Below are 13,554 nucleotides of genomic sequence, written 5' to 3' on the forward strand. Positions count from 1 at the left end.
AGGACCTGGACCCATTGTAATTTGCCTATCGGTACAATAGGTCAACAGCAGACGCAATTTCAATGCCTCTCCACGCGGCTTTAGACCATCTGGACAACACAAACACCTACGTCAGGATGCTGTTCATCGACAAGAGCTCAGCATTTAGTACCATCATTCCCACAATCCTGATTGAGAAATTGCAGAACCTGGGCCTCTGTACCTTCCTCTTCAATTGGATCCTCAACTTCCTAACCGGAAGACCACAATCTGTGCGGATTGGTGATAACATCTCCTCCTCGATGACGATCAACATTGGCGCACCTCCGGTGTGTGCTTAGCTACTGCTCTACTCTCTATGTACCCATGACTGCGTGGCTAGGCATAGCTCAAATACCATCTTTAAATTTGCTGACAATACAACCATTGTTGGTAGAATCTCAGGTGGTGACGAGAGGATGTACAGGAGTGAGATATGCCAACTAGTGGAATGGTGTCGCAGCAACAACCTGGCACTCAACGTCAGTAAGACAAAAGAGCTGTTTACGGACTTCAGGAAGGGTAAGATGAAGGAACACATATCAATCCTCATAGAGGGATCAGAAGCAGAGACAGTGAGCAGTTTCAAGTTCCCAGGTGTCAAGATCTCTGAGGATCTAACCTGGTCCCAACATATCAATGTAGTTATAAAGAAGGCAAGACAGTGGCTATACTGTATTAGGAGTCTGAAGGGATTTGGCATGTCAATGAATAAACTCAAAAACTTCTATAGTTGTACAATGGAGAGCATTCTGACAGGCTGCATCACTGTCTGGCATAGAGGGGCTATTCCATCATTTCAATCATTGATATAAAGCATTAAAAAAAGCCGTTTCAACACTGACCCCCGCAGAACACCACTAGTCACTGGTAGCCAACCAGAAAAAGATCCCTTTTTATCCCCACTCACTGCCTCCTCCCAATTAGATGATGCTAACCATTTCAGCAACTACCCAGGGGCTCTTAACTTGGTAAGCAGTCTCATGTGTGGCAACTTACAAAGGCCTTCTGAAAGTCCGAATATACAACATCCATTGCATATCCTATATCTATCCTACATGTAATCCCCTCAAAGAATTCCAACAGGTTTGTCAGACAAGATCTTCCCTTAAGGAAACCATGCTGACTTTGTCCCATTTTGTCCTGTGTCACCAAGTGCTCCATAAGCTCATCCTTAACAATTGACTCCAACATCTTCCCATCCACTGAGGGTAGGCTAACTGGTCTAGAATTTCCTTTCTACTGCCTTCCTCATTTCTTAAAGAGTGGGTGATATTTGCAATTTTCCAGTCCTCTGGCATCATGCCAGGACCCAATGATTCTTGATAGATCATTACCAATGCCACCACTATCTCTACAGCAAACACGAGAAAATCTGCAGATGCTGGATATTCAAGCAACACACACAAAATACTGGAGGAACACAGCAGGCCAGACAGCATCTATAGGAAGTACGGTCGACGTTTCAGGTCAATACCCTTCGTCAGGGCTAACCGAAAGAAGAGATAGTAAGAGATTCGAAAGTGAGGGGGGGACCCAAAATGATAGGAGAAGACAGGAGGGGGAGGGATGAAGCTAAGAGCTGGGAAATTGACTCGCAAAAGGGATACAAGGCTAGAGAAGGGGGAGTATCATAGGACAGAAGGCCTTGGAAGAAAGAAAGGGGGAGGGAAGCACCAGAGGAAGATGGAGAACAGGCAAGGAGTTATTGTGAGAGAAAAGAAAAAAAATTTTAGGGATGGGGTAAGAAGGAGAGGAGGGGCATTAACTGAAGTTAGAGAAATCAATGTTCATGCCATCAGGTTGGAGGCTACCCAGACGGAATACAAGGTCTGCCAGAGGAAGCATGATCTCCCAGTGGCCACACATTTTAATTCCACATCCCATTCCCATTCTGATATGTCAATCCATGGCCTCCTCTACTGTCAAGATGAAGCCACACTCAGGTTGGAGGAACACCACCCTATATTAATTGAATACCGCAATTTACAATAATTTATTACAGCCACAGAACAATCTTTTGTCATGCAAGTCCATAATTTCTTCAGCGGTTTGATCCGAGGCAGAACTGTACAAGCGTGTAGACCTCAGCCAGTTCGAAGAGCGTGAAGAGTTTTAAAAGAAGACAGCTTTATACAGCGGACATCCTGGGAGCGGGAAACAAGAGTAGGAGGGCTTCGGTTCAATGGGGCTTCGGCAATAGCAAGTTGAGGCGAGGTAGGCTGCCTGTGTAAAATACGCACAGGAAGTATGTGTGTGAGGCCGGTGTTCTGTGCTCAGTGTCAGATGTGGTAAGTCCAGAAGACTCCCAGCCTCTCGGACAGCCACATCTGCACCAGGTGCGTCTAGCTGCAGCTCCTTAGGAACCGCGTCAGGGAACTAACTGGAGATACAGCTCAATGACCTTCGTCTGGTCAGGGAGAGTGAAGAGGTGATGGAGAGGAGCTAAAGGCAGGTTGTCACACTGGGGCTTCGGGAGACAGATAAGTGGAGAGGGAGGAGCAAGACTCAGATGCAAGAGAGTACCCCTGTGGCTGTCCCCCTTTACAATAAGTACTCCTGTTCGAGTACTGTTGGAGGAGGGGAGAAACAGCCTACCTGGGGGAAGCAACAGTGACCGTACCTGTGGCACAGAGTCTGACCCTGTGGCTCAGAAGGGTATGGAAAGGAAGAGGATGGCAGCAGTGATAGGGGACTTTTATAGTTAGGGGGTCAGACAGGCGATTTTGTGGACACAGGAAAGAAACACAGATGGTAGTTTGCCTCCCAGGTGCCAGCATCCAGGATGTTTCTGATCACGTCCACGATATCCTGAAGTGGGAAGGAGAAAAGCCAGAGGTCGTGGTACATATTGGTATCAACAACATAGGTAGGAAAAGGGAGGAGGTCCTGAAAACAAAGGAAGTTAAGATGCAGGACCTCATAGGTAGTAATCTCAGGATTATTGCCTGTGCCACATGACAATGAGTATAGGAATAGAATGAGGTGGAGGATAAATGCGTGGCTGAGGGATTGGAGCAGGGATTCAGATTTCTCGATCATTGGGACCTCTTTTGGGGCAGGTGTGACCTGTACAAAAAGGACGGGTTGCACATGAATCCCAGGAGGACCAATATCCTGGTGGGGAGGTTTGCTAAGACTATTGGGGAGAGTTTAAACTAGAATTGCTGGGGGGTGGGAACCGAACTGAAGAGATGGAGGAAGAGGCAGTTGGCTTACAAATAGAGAAAGTTTAGAGACAGTGCGAGAGGGAGGATAGGCTGGTGATACAGAAGGGATGCACTCAGACTGATGGTTTGAGATGTGTCTATTTTAATGCAAGGAGTATTATGAACAAAGCGGATGAGCATGGATCAGTATTTGGAGCAATGATGTTGTGGCCATTACAGAGACCTGGATGACTCAGGCAGGAATGGTTATTTCGAGTGCCAGGCTTCAGATATTTCAGAAAGGACAGAGAGGGAGGCAAAAGAGGAGGGGGAGTGGCACTGTTGATCAGAGACCTCCCAATAGTAACAGGGACATCGAGGAGCAGATAGGGAGACAGATTCTGGAAAGGTGTAACAATAACAGGGTTGTCATGATGGGAGATTTTAATTTCCCAAATACTGATTGGCATCTCCCCAGAGCAAGGGGTTTAGATGGGATTGGAGTTTGTTAGGTGTATTCAGGAAGGTTCCTAGACACAATATGTAGATAAGCCTACAAGAGGAGAGGCTGTTCTTGATTTGGTATTGGGAAATGAAACTGGTCAGGTATCAGATCTCTCAGTGGGAGAACATTTTGGAGATGGTGATCACAATTCTATCTCCTTTACCATAGCATTGGAGAGGGATAGGAACAGACAAGTTAGGAAAGTGTTTAAATGGAGTAAAGGGAAATATGAGGCTATCAGGCAGGAACTTGGAAGCATAATTTGGGAGCAGATGTTCTCAGGGAAATATACGGAAGAAATGTGGCAAATGTTCAGGGGATATTTGCATGGAGTTCTGCATAGGTACGTTCCAATGAGACAGGGAAAGGATGGTAGGGTACAGAAACCGTGGTGTACAAAGGCTGTTGTAAATCTAGTGAAGAAGAAAATAAAATCTTACGAAAGTTCAAAAAACCAAGTAATGATAGAAATCAAGAAAATTATAAGGCTAGCAGGAAAGAGCTTAAGAATGAAATTAGGAGAGCCAGGAGGAGCCATGAGAAGGCCTTGGCAGACAGGATTAAGGAAAACCACAAGGCATTCTACAAGTACGTGAAGAGCAAGAGGATAAGATGTGAGAGAATAGGACCAATCAAGTGTGACAGTGGAAAAGTGTGTATGGAACCGGAGGAAATAGCAGAGGTGCTTAATGAGTACTTTGTTTCAGTATTCACTACGGAAAAGGATCTTGGCAATTGTAGGGATGACTTACAGCGGACTGAAAAGCTTGAGCATGTGGTGACTCACTTTCCAGTATACTCGAACCGGCTCACGAAACAGCGTGCCGGCAGAGAAGCCGGCCCCAAAAAGGGCGCCAGGCCATCTTCCCCAGCAGGGGGAAAATCCCGCTCGCGGAAAGGGTCTGGGAATACGCATTCCCCACAGCAGTCTCGCCCGGGGAGGGCAGGAACGGGAAGGCTTTAAAGGAGGTCGCGAAGTTTGAATAAATCTCTTTTATCGCAACTCCAACTCACCAACTACGTGTCGTTATTCTAGCGCTGTGTGTAGCACACCGCTATAATTGGTGACCCCGACGGCCCAAACGATACTTGGACCAGAGATGACCAACATGACCTCCGAATCCTGCGCCCGAGCACTGATCGCAACCTGGGTAGCACGTTTCGGGGTACCAGCCCACATTACCCCCGACAGAGGCGCCCAGTTCACCTCCAGCCTGTGGTCAGCTATGGCCAGCCTTTTAGGAACACAGCAACACCACACAACTGCCTACCACCCACAGTCGAACGGACTAGTGGAGCGTTTCCACCATCACCTGAAGTCGGCTCTCATGGCCTGCCTGGAATTAAGGAAAACTCCAAGGCATTCTACAAGTACGTGAAGAGCAAGAGGATAAGACGTGAGAGAATAGGACCAATCAAGTGTGACAGTGGAAAAGTGTGTACGGAACCGGAGGAAATAGCAGAGGTGCTTAATGAGTACTTTGCTTCAGTATTCACTACCCAAAGACCTGCAGAACTGAAAGTTTCTTTTTGTAGACGGGGCGGACACCGGGCACCACTACAGCGGCCCTACGAGGGGCCATTTAAGGTGATCAGGAACAACGGGTCCACGTTCGTGCTGGACATTGGGGGGAGAGAGGAGGTTTTCACAGTGGACTGACACAAACCGGCCCATGTGGACTTGACACAGCTGGTCCAGGCTCAGGCACCGCGGCGCAGGGGCAGACCTGCCAAACAGAGGCCGATCCAGACTGTGGACATTGGGGGATGTATCGCCAGTTCTGGGGGTGGGGGGGGGGGGTTATGTGGCAACCCACTCTCCAGCACACTCGAACCGGCTCACGAAACAGCGCGCGCCGGCAAAGACGCCGGCCCCAAAAAGGGTGCCAGGCATCTTCACCAGCAGGGGGAAAATCCTGCGCGCGGAAAGGGTCTGCGAATATGCATTCCCCACAGTAGTCCCGCCCAGGGAGTGCGAGAATGGGAAGACTTTAAAGGAAGCCGCGAAGTTTGAATAAATCTCTTTTATCGCAACTCCAACTCGCCGACTATGTGTCGTTATTCTAGCGCTGTGTGTAGCATACTGCTACAAGCATATAGATATTAAGAAAGAGGAGTATGTAGTGTATATGGATTTTAGCACGGCATTTGATAAGGTACCCCATATAAGGCTTATTGAGAAAGTAAGGAGGCATGGGTTCCAAAGGGACACTGCTTTGTGCATCCAGAATTGGTTTGCCCACAGAAGGCAAAGAGTAGTTGTAGACGGGTCATATTCTGCATGGAGGTTGGTGACCAGTGGTGTGTCTCAGGGATCTGTTCTGGGACCCCTTTGTGATTTTTATAAATGACTTGGATGAGGAAGTGGAAAGATGGGTTAGTAAATTTGCTGATGACACAAAGGGTGGAGGTGTTGTGGATAGTGTGGAGGGCTGTCAGAGGTTACAGCAGGACATTGATAGGATGCAAAACTGGGCTGAGAAGTAGCAGATGGAGTTCAACTCAGATATGTGTGAGGTGGTTCATTTTGGTAGGTCCATTGTGATGACAGAATATGGTATTAATGGTAAGACTCTTGGCAGTGTCGAGGATCAGAGGGATCTTGGGGTCCGATTCCATAGGACACTCAAAGCTACTGCACAGGTTGACTCTGTGGTTAAGAAGGCATACAGTGCATCAGCCTCCATCACTCATGGGATTGAGTTTAGGAGCCAAGAGGTAATGTTGCAGCTATACAGGACCCTGGTCAGACCACACTTGGAGTACTGTGCTCAGTTTTGGTCGCCTCACTGTAGGAAGGATGTATAAACCACAGAAAGGGTGCAGAGGAGATTTACAAGGATTTTGCCTGGATTGGGGAGCATGTTTTATGAGAATAGGTTGAGTGAACTCGGCCTTTTTTCTTTGAAGCGACGGAGGATGAGAGGTGACCTGATAGAGGTGTATAAGATGATGAGAGGCATTGATCATGTGGATAGTCAGAGGCTTTTTCCCAGGGCTCAAATGGCTAACTTAAGAGGGCACAGTTTTAAGGTGCTTGGAAGTAGGTACAGAGAAGATGTCAGGGGCAAGTTTTTTTCCCTGCAGAGGGTGGTGAGTGCGTGGAATGGGCTGCCAGCAATGGTGGTGGAGGCGGATACAATAGAGGATTTTAAGAGAGTCCTGGACAGGTACACAGAGCTTAGAAAAATAGAGGGCTATGAGTAACCCTAGGTAATTTCTAAGGTAAGGACATGTTCAGCACAGCTTTATGGGCCGAAGGGCTTGTATTGTGCTGTAGGTTTTCTATGTTTCTATACTATTAAATCTGAATGAGATTCTGAATCACTCTATTTATTGCCATCATCCCTATGCACAACTAGTCCATCTGCACTTTTTCATTACCTCTGCCTTCGCAAAGATGCGACACCTTGGTATGCTTTACAGGCCAGTGCCAGATAATGAATGAGTTCCACTTTTACTTAAATTTATAAGCTAATTTCGGCCCCAAGTCATAAAAGACACTATAGTTAACATACCACTGTTATCAAAAACACAAAATACTGATTGGACAAATGCCACAAGACAAAGGAAAGAAACTATTTCTCGAATTCTGAGGAATCCATGTATAGGATTTTAATATCGTAGGAGCTCCTTTGTATGTAGGAGTGCCTATAAGTTGGCAACCCAATGATAGCCTGTATTTCCAGTCGCCATGGAGATCCCTCTTTCCCACATTAACCTTTAGCCATATGTTAATGGTTCTGATCAATCTATCTGCCAATTAACTTGGGCTATAATTTCAAGAACATTGATTTTAAAATTACCCAATGTGGCCTCTCATCTCTTCTCACCTCCTCCTTTCTCCCATGGTCCATTTTCCTCTTCAATCAGATTCCTTCCTCTCTAGCCATTTACCTTTCCTACCCACCTGGCTTCACCTGTCACTTTCTAATTATCCTCCTCCTCCTCCTCTCCCCACATTTTTTATTGTCATCTTTCCCCTTCCAGTCCTGAAAAAGGATCTTGGCATGTAACATCAACTGCTTATTCACTTCCATCGATGCTACCTGATCTGCAGAGTTCCTTTGTATTTCTAGCATCTGCAGAATTCCTTGTGTTCAAGATTCTTCTGTTTATCAATTCAAAGTCTCTTTATTATTCTCATGCCATTGGTCCACATGGGTACCTATAAACAAATTTCATTTTCTTTCTCAATTTCCTTCCAGCCTCCAAGACACCCTTTGTCTTGGTACCTCACAATTGTCAGGCTTCGAATTATACCTGGAGAGCATATTTCCATTCTGGAAAGTACACTTACTTATCAAGGAATGTATAAACTATACACTTTGAGATTTGTTTGCAGGCAGACAGACAGACAGACACACACACATACGTCATGCAAACAATGGGAGCAAACTGCAGCATTCCGAACCAGCTTGCGTCCCTTTATCCACTCCCTGGAGCAGTCGGAGTCTCAGTTCACGATATTAGCTGCGAAACTCGCAGAGACAACAGCTGCCAGTGGTTCACAGCCTCGGTGGTGCAGAGAGAGGAAAGAACATCATGGAAGAGTGAGCAAAATCAGCCTGACCCTCACCTCCAGTACCGACACACGGGCTTTTCTGCCTATCTGGATCGGCATGTAAATTGTTCAAGCACTAGGTGGTGCTTCACTCTTGGACGGGGATCCCGGCACAGTGACTTACTTGGGCCGCGTAGCCGGAAGCTGTTCTCAATCTCACTAAATCAGCTGGACGCTTGAAGCGATCCAACCTCGCACCCAGCTCAGGCGGATGGGCATCGAACCTCTTCTATATGACTCCTCTCCAAATCACTCGCTCCAACTGCGATACCAACTCCAGCAGCAACCCCGGGAACACATTACACTTCAGCTTTGCGACACACCCACAAGGCCCATCTTTCGAATCAGCTTCATCTCTGCTTGCTTCTTCATTGCTGCAGTGATAGTTTGCCACAATTTACTTCAGAAAAGGTATTATTAGTAAAGTTTTTAGTCAATTTTTTTGCCCTTTGAACTACCAAAGAGCTGTTGTACGTGTTCGGTAGTGCCATTTCAAACTGGAAGTCTTTCCTTTTAAATATTCTAACCCCTTGTGCCTTGGTGTGCATTTGCCTGATCTTCTTTTTCACAACACATAACAAGAACATCTTATTTGGAGGATCTATGAAATCCTTATTACAAAGTTATCTGAAAGCATACTCTCTCCTTCCTGAACCTGGCTATCTTCTCAAGTGTGATTGTGTCCTGGCTAAAACTATAGATCTAGGAATTTAGGTCCAAGGGTCTCCAAGCTCAGATTCCAGGAAGGTTTCACATTGTCATATGCTCAGCATGACCCAGCATTAACACATATTTACTGCTTCTTGAAAACCTCATTTAAAATTTGATATACAGATTAAGTTTATAACTGCCATTATGTTGATTCTAAGCATTTTCATTTTACTCTTAAAATAATGTACCAACTTTCACAGTGCTACACAAACACAATTTTGAATGCTCAATGCACACCAATGCACCCAATTTCAACTCACCAAACTCTAAACTTCAAACTATGTCCATGATCTACTCAGGTAATGTGCTTATACTTGTTATTGCATTAATATCTGCAGCTCAAGCACTGACAAACACTGCAATCAGAAAAAAAAGCCCAAGTTAAACACAAAGTTAAGCAGAAATATACTGAGGCAATCCAAGTTCACAATGTAGTATTCACTTGAACAATGTAAATGAATGTCACATTCTGGAAAGATGATAGGTAGTTCAGTCAAAACACAAAGTGGTGGAAAACAGTCAGTAAGTATCTGTAGTGAGAAAAACAGTGTTCATGTTTCAGGCTGTAGATCTTTCATCAGAACTGATGTGACATATCTGTTGAATCTTTCCAGCATTTTTTGTTTTATTTCAGCTTTTCAACATCTGCAGTCTTTTATTTTCAGGCAATCTGCTGGACTCAGCTACTCCAAGTTACTATTGCACATGATCTCACACATTAGCCAATGGTATCCTTGTAGCTTATTTAGAAATGATGCACTTTTGAGGTACCTTTGTTTAGCAACTCAAAACCAGTTGACTGTGAGAGGAAGCAACCAGTCTGGAAGCTTTATTCTTCCCAGGTCACTGCATTGTTAAGACTATACTGTCTAAGACTAAGGTAATGCTTTTGATCCTACCTCAAGTCCAAAGCACAGCACACCCTTCAAAAATAATCAAACATATCCTTCAACATAATACTCTTTGGCCCATATTGCCTGAGCTTACTCATAATGGGAATTTAAACTAAGCTGATAACCTTGCACATCCCTCCATTCCTTGTTTTTTCATGTGCTTTCTAAATAACTCTTTACATTGTTATCATATCCGCTTCCATCATATTCCCTGATAGTGCATTCCAGGCACATATTATGCTGCATTAAAAAAACTTCCCATATAAATCTTTCAATCTTCCCCTCTAACCTTCAAGCCATTCTCATGTATTTGACATTTCTGCACTGGGAAAAAGTCTCTATCTACTCTATTTAGAACTTTAATAATATTATACACTTCTATCAGATAGCCCTCAGCCATTGATTTTCTCTTTATAACTAATACTGTCTAATCCAGGCAACACCCTGGTGAACATCTTCTGCACCTTTTCTTAAGCCTCCCTAAACTTCCTGTCGTGCAGCAACCAGAAATGCACACAATACTTCAAATATGATTTCCCAATTTTTATTTAATACCCACACACACTGAAGGAAGTTTGCTGCCAGCCCTCTTTATCATCCTTTCCACTATAATTGTCATTTTCAGGGTGCTACACTCTCGGATCCCAAGATTCCTCTGCAAATTAATATTCCCAAGAACCCTGTCATTTGTTGTATATTTTACTTGACCTACCAAGGTGCAACATCTCACACTTGTCTGGATTAAGCTCCATCTGTCATATCTTTACCCACGTTTCCAACTAGTCTAGGTACTGCCAAATACTTTGACAACATTCTTCCCCATTCACAATTCCATAGTTTTGTGTCAGAATCGTTTCACAGAAACATATTGGCTGTTATATACACATAAACACTCTTGGCATTGGGAGAAGTGAAATTATTGGTTCCTAGCAAAGAGCTACCATTCACCCAGTGTAAAGAAATAGATTCTAATTGGTTCAAAATCATTACAAAGATTAATCTACGAATTGGTTACACCAACCAATGAGGGAAAGCACAATTAAAATGCAGCACAAATTCAAAACACTAACTAAAAGAACAAAGCTGCAATCAACCACTGCCTTTTGTATTTTCTGTTTAACTTAAACATCAATAAAATCTCTTTCAACCAAAAAAAGTCTATCAGTGCTGCATTAAATTCACTCAAGCATTTTACTTTTCTCCAAAATCATTTGCATGATTGGTATCACCCTTGGCACAAGAAATTTGGTTCACTTGTGTCAGGTTTCTTTCCCAGTTGGCTTGTATTCCTCGAGTTGCAATAAAATCCAATCCCAAGCACTCGGTTCTCAAAAATAAATAACGGGTGTTCTCCATATAATCCAAAAAAGTGAACTATATTTTCTTTTTTCCCTTTCCTGAATTCACCTGTCTATTAACACCTATAATTAGTACCCACCACTCTATATGGCAATAAGGGAGCACCAAGCTCGAAGAGAAAGTCTCCTCGATTTTAATCACATGTACATGCAGATTCACAGGTAACCATGTCAGAAGTAGAACCAGCTGGTCTCCTCAGCTCTGTTTATGGGGGAACAAAAGAGCAGGATTCTTTTCAGCAGGATCGCAGTGATTTAATATCAAGGTTTGTTGATGATAACTGTAGCGCAAACCTATGACATTACAGATTTATCCTGAGTTAATTTAAGCCCAATAGAAAGTTATCCTGAAATAGGCAAAAAGGCTAATAACCAATACATGTTTCTACTGGAAGACAGTGTCTTGCAGCTAACCCTGCATTCTGATAAGACTATGCAAGAATTTTGCAGAATGAATTCCTACATAGAAAACCAACCCCTTAAGAGTGATGCAATGTTTCTTCCCAAATATTTTATACCAAAAACTACTTCTATTTTCAAACAAAAACATTATGTCCCATCAACAACAAAATTAACACAAAACCACAAGCTTAATTCGGTTGGTCCTCACAGCAACAAAGATCCACACATTTAATCTCAAAACACTACATCTTTTCATTTCATGAGTTTACATTTCAAACCAAATACAAGTTCCCAAATATTTAAGACCAATATGCATTAAACCAAGTAATTTATCTTGTGTGAAAGAAATACAATGGTTACTTCTTTCTCATATATCCAATCTATTTTCTATCCTTTATCACAATAAACTGAATATGACAACTGTATTTGTGGGTGCTTCCAGCACTTGCTGCTTGCTTGCTGTTTCCAGTTTACTTACTCCCGAGAACATAACAGCAGTGCTTGCAATATTGAAAATGCATTGTACAATAGTAACACAGCCCACATAATCAAGGGATACGAACTATTTTCTGTTTAAACAAATACTAGTGGCACAAGGAAACCAAATTTGAAGAACTCCACGGTACGCAAGCTCTGAACATTAATCACGATCAAGTCGAAGATAAATTTATCTGCTCCATCACACTCCAGGGGTCCCGTAAGACAGCGCTCAAGTTGAACTGTGTATAAACAGAGTTGTTACAAACATAAATAATGCCAGACAAATAATTCCTCTTCTTCGTCTTAAAGACTCCATGCAAAGTTGACTACGAAGTAAACGACCTTCACACATTAATACCAAGTATTTAAACCAAGTTACAAATATAAAAATTACAACCATTTCCCCACTCCTTTAACTTCAACTTTTATTACTCATTGCAGATTGCACAACTCCATCATGCAAGAAACCAGAACGGCTTTTTAAGTCACTTCTCCTGTGACATTAGCTCACTCTTCAATCTAAAACTGTTTCTTATCTGCAGTTAGAACCATTGAGTTGTTTCTAAACGCGGTGATCACACATATACACAACATTGACCGCGTATTTATCAAACACAGGACCCGATACGGCTCCAAGCAACCACAGCCAGTCCTTACCCCACATAATCCACTCAACTCCCACTCCCGCCTCATCCCAGGCCGGGCCCAGTCACCCCCTCCTCATCCTTACTCGAGTCCCAAGTTGCTGCCTGCCTAACCCACCTGAGAAGGTTGGAAAGCTGAGGCAAGGACACGGTTCCGCCACTGCCGCCTGCCGACAACCGATGCTTGCCGCTCAGCAACTTTTCCACCACGGCCACATTGCCCGTCCTCGCCGCTTCAAGCAGCTCCTGCTCTTTGCCCATGCTCCCGTCGGGTCGCCACAGATTCGCCGAGGCACCGTCGCTATCCCCCGTCCAGCCGAGCCAGAAGGTCAGCGCAGGCGCACAGGACTCGTTCCCCCCCCCCCCCCCGCCTCGAGCGAGCTAGTTAGCTAGCAAGGCGCGCGCAGGCGCACAAGTTCCCTCCCTGCCAGCCAGCGCGGAGCCTCGCTCCGGCGGCGCCTCTGCCTCTCCCTCCAGCCGGCCGGGAATGGATGCTCCCATTCGGCACGGCAAGGTGTGCCGGAAACAGGTTTCTCTGCATTCATCCCGAGGTACCCGCTCTATCACTGTACGGATAAGAAGGACATCGGTTATGATCCCAGTGGTGCGGACAGATGATGCTTTTATTGTACTTAATGATTCCATGGTTCCAAAACTAATTTTCAAATCTGCAATTTAAGATAGCCTACACATCTGCAACCTCTGATAAGGGATCTCGGTCCGAAACGTCGACTCCCCTTCGCAGATGCTGCTGCCTTGCTGAGTTCCTCCATCATTCTGTGCGTGTTGCAACCTCTGTGGCTTGCTAAGCAAACCTCTTTGCAGAGATG

The 13,554-nt window shown here is 44.5% G+C and overlaps 1 protein-coding gene across 8 annotated transcripts in view; it reads right to left on the reverse strand.

Moving 5' to 3' along the window:
- The window catches only part of LOC134355570 (ankyrin repeat and SAM domain-containing protein 1A-like), a 441,540-nt gene extending 428,454 nt beyond the window's left edge, over nt 1-13,086 (reverse strand). For all 8 annotated transcript variants that reach the window (XM_063065625.1, XM_063065619.1, XM_063065621.1 and 5 more), the window contains exon 1: nt 12,843-13,086. In XM_063065625.1, the coding sequence (XP_062921695.1) occupies nt 12,843-12,985 (143 nt within the window). In that variant the 5' untranslated portion in view covers nt 12,986-13,086. The remainder of the gene's footprint in view (nt 1-12,842) is intronic.
- Nucleotides 13,087-13,554: the final 468 nt, after the last annotated feature.

The sequence above is a fragment of the Mobula hypostoma genome, chromosome 13 (genome assembly GCF_963921235.1).
Source record: "Mobula hypostoma chromosome 13, sMobHyp1.1, whole genome shotgun sequence".
NCBI lineage: Eukaryota > Metazoa > Chordata > Chondrichthyes > Myliobatiformes > Myliobatidae > Mobula > Mobula hypostoma.